The 5,598-nt window shown below is 45.7% G+C and overlaps 1 protein-coding gene across 1 annotated transcript in view; it reads right to left on the bottom strand.

Annotated features, from left to right (window-relative positions):
• Nucleotides 1–3,711: 3,711 nt before the first annotated feature.
• Nucleotides 3,712–5,598, bottom strand: part of NOD1 (nucleotide-binding oligomerization domain containing 1) — a 19,503-nt gene continuing 17,616 nt past the window's right edge. Inside the window, exon 11 of the mRNA XM_009879587.1 lies at nucleotides 3,712–4,161. Coding sequence (XP_009877889.1) covers nucleotides 4,089–4,161 — 73 coding nt within the window. The 3' untranslated portion in view covers nucleotides 3,712–4,088. The remainder of the gene's footprint in view (nucleotides 4,162–5,598) is intronic.

Below are 5,598 nucleotides of genomic sequence, written 5' to 3'. Positions count from 1 at the left end.
TGCATCCTCTTGCCATCTGTCCCCACCCGGGGAAGCGAGGAAGTGCTTGCTACTGTCGCTACATGATGTTCTTAGAAGCCTCACCCATCCCACAGGGCAACCCAGAGCCCCCAGTAAGTGAACAGAAACCTTCTCCCATGAGTAAATTCAGAGTCCCCGAGTGCAGCAGGCAGCTCCCGACCTGGTGTCCATGTTCATCTAGTGCCATCCTTCTGTTTTGTTTCTACCTACTAAAGCGACAGTCAAGTCCTTTGTGCACAGCTGCAGCTTTTTGCTGCAAAGGTTATTTGTTCCATCAGTTGAAAACCAAGCGGTGCCTGCAGTGACCTCTCCTTCCCCATGGCACACCCGTCCCTTGCTGCCTTTGGCCCTGCTCCGACACCTTTGCTCCCAAGTGTGGACATTTAATATGGTTTTGCAACAGGCTCCTGTTCCGCCCTGCCAAACCAAGGTAAGAGAACGTAGTGAAGATACCGGGAAGCAGGGCTCGGTCTCTCACTGACTTTCAGCCTCAGTGCTGCTCCCACAGCAGCCGTGGGATGGAGGGGTTGGGATCCTGCGCTGGCTGTGGTGGAAGAGGAAAGGCTGGGCGGCCTTGCAGCACCCTGCGAGCCCTGAACCAGTGTCTGGCAGCTGGAGATGCAGGGCTGGCACTGGAGACAGCATGAAACCAGGCTTACCAAAGCATCCTTTCCCAAAGTCCTGGTGGTGCATGAGGAGGGCAGGGCAGCGCTGCGCTGCATTGCAGCAGAGCTCTCTCGGGGGCCACTGGGTTACCTGGCACCCACCAGTAAGCGCACACAGCTCACACCAGCCAAATGCGAGTGCTGCACCTCAAGCCAGCAAGACTTTGCCCCCAGCAGTGGGTGCAAAAGCAGAGAGCTCCTGCAGTCCGTGTAGCAGGAGCACCACAGGAGCCCAGCACAGCAGCGGTGTGTGTGTCCCTAAGCCACCGGCACCATCTCCCTCACTGCCCCTAACTGGGTTGGCACCTGCTGCCGGAAAGGTCCTTCGTGGACGGTGGCAGCTGTGAGCGCCCCTCTGCAGCTGCGGTGGCTCCTCTCTCTCGCCTGCAGCCAGAATTCGTTGGGCTGTCACGGCCCCGTCTCGATCCAGCTCAGTGTCTGCTTGACAGGGCTTTAGCAAAGCCAAAGCACTTGCAGGCTGCTTCTTCAAGTTATTTAAAAAGCTGTTTATTATCACAGGGGACAAGTGGAAAAAACATAATGCCGCGTACAGAGGTCTTAGCAAATTACAAACACATCCTAAAAAAGTTACAGTCGTCTCTGAACTCGAGTAAACAAGGCTCTCGCTGCAAGCTGCAAATGTGGTGCTCCAACGTGCTCTACAAATAGTCCAGTAAGACTACAAAAAAAAGAACTGCAGCCTGAAACGCTGTGCCAATAAACGTGGAAACTCCAGCTGCTCCCAGAGCAGCAACCCGTTTTCCCCCAGCACCAGATTCCCGAAGCTGTGATGTGCTGCCTCAAGCAGACCCTCTGCCCTGGGTGAGTTGGGAGCAGGACGCCGTGAAACTCCCTCGGGTTTTGTCAAAGCCAGACCCAGCTGTGCTCAGACCTTCAGCCCAGCGCAAATGAGTGCTCGCAGCCCGAAATCACCTCCGAAATGAGTGGCTGTGAGTGGTGTGGTCACTGGTACCGTAAGCAGCGCAGAACTCTGTCCGACTTGGAGCTGGGCTTGATCCCGCCACGGCTTACTCTGAGGCCATGTTGAGCTGCTGCAGTCCCGCAGATGCTCCTGTCCCTGAAAACACTGTCCTGGATGCTCGGCTTGTAACAGCTGGGTGTGTAACAACATTTGCAACCAGGTTGAGGTTGTTGTCACGCTACAAATAGCTCCAAAGGCTGCTCTAAAGCAAAAAGGGGCAGAAGTGTCTGCACTGGAAAGCCTGGAGGGAGCTGTCAGGCACACTTTGTACTGCTTTTGTCTATCACTGAAATGAGGACAGGAGCTGGAGTTTTCAGCTGTATTTTCTACCAGGTAAATGAGCAAATAATTCAGTGATTAGAGCAAACTGGGAGCATGCTGCCCTCCAACACAGGCAAATGCCTCTGGTGAAGGCCCTTCCTGCACCAGCCTCTCTGCCTCTCCATAAGGGCAGGCTGGCAAAACAGGAACAACATTTTGACAAGGCGCATGGGTGTGATTTGTTAAAGTCACTGAGAAGACTTTGAAGGCCCTGCTTTGGCAGCTGTTTTTGCAATTGAAATCCCACTCATTTGTAACTGTGTGCCCTTTTGCTTCAGTAAACAAATGGCTCAGGTGCAGAAATCATTCGTTAGCTGACTTTCCTCTGGCAAGGTCTAAAAGCCTCATCTGTCTCCCTGTGAAAAATCGGTGCTGATACCATGGACAGGGAGGAAAAGCCACTGAAAAATAATGAACACTAAATTGTTTTTCTTCTCTTTTTCTTATTTTCTTTTTTTTAACTGTGGGTTTTGTGAAAAGCTTTATAAGTATTTTAAAATGTGTTAGGGACCTGAAGGGAGTAGACAGAACTGGGGAGTGGGAAAGGTCTGATACCATGTAGGAAACAGAAACTGCCCTACAAAGCAAGCCTTTTCCCATGTTTTTCTTTATGGAGCAGATTTGGGAGATGGGAAGGTGAGGGTACATTGGTTTGGCATTTTAACGAGATTCTTCTTCCAGCCTACCAAGGTTTTGTGGGTTTGTCAGCAACTGGAGAATTGTTTCTCAAAGGGTTTTTTTTTGTTTGTTTGTTTTTGAGGGGTGTGTGGTGATAACACGGGAGAAGGAAGGAAAATGGAGCATGCTTTTCCATTTTAGGTTCCTTGTATACACTGTGGGGTAGAATTTTAGTTTACCTTTATGAAGCGTGCCTAATTTGCACACAAAAAATATAATCAAATACCCCACTCCTTTGTAAACTGATTTCTTTTAAGGGCATCTAAAGTTATACTCCCTAAAAACTAATTATTGGGGGGGGGGAAATAATGTTTTCTTGCTGGTCCTTATCATTGCTCCCTGCCCCTTGCCTTGCTCTTTCTATTAATTCAAGCATAGAGTAAAAGCTTTCCAAGCAAATCTCAATCCTTCCCTGTGCTTACATGTTGCTGGGAGAAAGGATTTCTGCTTGACACAATTGATTTTCAATCGTCCTTTCCCCCAACTGAAGCTAGGCAACTTAATATTGCTGTATTGCCACCAGCACGGTGTCTAGGCCAAGAGCCAAGGCAATGAACAGCCTGCTAATTAATATTTCACATTTATCTCCAGACCCCCTCCCCAGAACAAACACTGTGAAAACAGGAGGTAGCAGTTTCTATGCAGCCCTCAGGAAATTTTAAGCAGAAGTGTTTTACTGCCAGTTTTATGCTTTTACAGCGATGGCAGTAAGGACTTCTGGTTGTAGAAAAGAAAATGTATTGGCTTCAATATGGAAAAAAGGATTATTGAAGCTAATCTGAACCTGATGTAGCCATTGCTCCAAAAAAAAAAAAAAAAAAAGAGCAGTATCTACAATGCTGCCTGTAGTCAATGGAGAAATATGGGCCTAATTTCTATGCAGGAGAAAGGTATTCATGTTGAAAACATGGGTACCATGCAACTATTATGGACGGATTATGTTCCCAGTAAAGCTACGGATGTTCATTTTCAGTTATGAGGCAGGTAACACTGTGAGCTTGTGGAGTTTGTGCATCTGCACCCTTTCTCCCATATATATATGTGTGTGTGTGCATATTTATGTATATAAATAAGTTAAGAGATTATTTACATCAGTGTACGGAATAAATCTAAACTCAGTTATCAAAATGCATACACCTGCCAGTGGATTTGGTCTGTTAACACTTTGCATTTCATCTTCAAAGCACCACACAAACATGAATTATTTACCCAGGCAACTTCTTGCTCACCAAAAGGATTAAGAATAACAGGCAGGGTAAGGGATGGAGCTGAAGGAGCGCAGCGTGTTCATAAAAGGGCAGCTAATCATGTATCTTTCTCCTGCTATGAGCACTGCAGATTTACGCCTTTATAAACTCCGCAGTTCAAGTGTAGGAGTAACCTTTCTAACACGAAGCTTGTCAAAATGGGAGACTCCTCATTCAAAAGCAAATGATCCGTTCTTCGTTTTCAAAAGCTTTGGCCTCTTCTTGGCTTATCAGGTTCCCGTTCAAACTGGAGGGGAAAAATAAAAGAGATATGAAAGTAAGGCAGTGACTGTTGCCCATCTTCTACTCTCCCAAGGTTTTGGAGCAGAGATCACAGGTTTGCAACGCCTCGTGACCGGCGCACTTCTCAAGGGCACAGCTGGGCACTGGCCTCAGACAGGCTACATACAGCACTGCTGTTTCCACTGCATATTTGAGGAACAAGGCTACTTCTTCAGAAATAAAAACTGAACTAACACCTCAACTTCACTGAGCTAAAATCAGTGTTGGATACACAGCTGTTTGCGTTTCAGCAAGCAGCACATACCTGACAAAGGTTCTTAACATGCAGCGGGCGATTTTAAAGACATTTAAATAGTCTTTAGAGCATTTTGTGTCTGTCGTGACAACATGGGAAAAAACCTCTATTAAGTACCTCTGTTAACTTAACTTCTGTTAAGTTAAGTGAGGCATTATTAATGTGAAATGACTTACGGTAAATTTTTCAAGTCTGGCTACATAAACTTAATCTACCTTGATATTTACACCCCTGAAAATGGGCAGCCTGGTAAGTGCAGCTTTCAGAAATGTTGAAATCTATTAAACAATTTAGACTTATGAAATTATTGCGGTTAATGAACACCTCTGAAAATTCAGGCAAGGATCAAAAGACAAGATTTTGGTCTGAAGATTCAGAATGATGCGAGTGGGAATTCATGCCTGTTCTGTAGACGAAAGCTGACGTTGGCCTTTGAATAGAGCATCTCTTCCACATCTCCAGGGAACCCACTAGTCAGATAGTGAGTCATCGTCTTTCTAAGCAAGAATTCAGTGTCCTTTCACTAAAAAATATATATATATTTAAAAATAAATTTCATGTTCAATAATAAAGCAGCAGTGCTAAAACCGGCACGGTTCTATTGACTCCTGCGCTCCCTGAGGTGAAGGAAGGAATGCGGTATTTGGCTTTGTGCCTTACAATGCACACGTGTGACTCTGTGATGCCTACCTAATCTAAAACTAGCAAATCTCACAAAAAGTTAATCTTCTTGTAGCTTAGCACTTTCAGTGTGTTTGGAGCACTGCCCAAAGAAAATCCAAGCACAAATTCTATGAACCAAATTAGTAATGCTAATTAAATGTAACCATCTCCTGCTTGTTGGAATTTAGCTCCTGAAAAGCATGAACACGTTCAGGAGTGCAAAAATAAATCGGTACAAGTAAAACTTGGTCTATAAATTTAGGCCCAAATTCTGCAAACACACACAGTCTGCGAATCAGTGGTACAGAGACGTGAACTAACAAAGATGCTTGACATTCGTAACACCCAGGGAAGAGCTTCAATGACAAGGGCTTTTTACCTATTTGAATCCCACAGCTGGAACTACAACCCCTGCCTCACATAAACTTGCTCTGAATTTTTTAGGCTGGAAAGTAGTAATGCCAGAAGTGTTTTATAGGGAAA

Source organism: Charadrius vociferus, unplaced genomic scaffold, assembly GCF_000708025.1.
Source record: "Charadrius vociferus isolate BGI_N301 unplaced genomic scaffold, ASM70802v2 scaffold722, whole genome shotgun sequence".
Taxonomy (NCBI): Eukaryota; Metazoa; Chordata; class Aves; order Charadriiformes; family Charadriidae; genus Charadrius; species Charadrius vociferus.
This window is presented reverse-complemented; position numbering and strand designations above follow the sequence as displayed.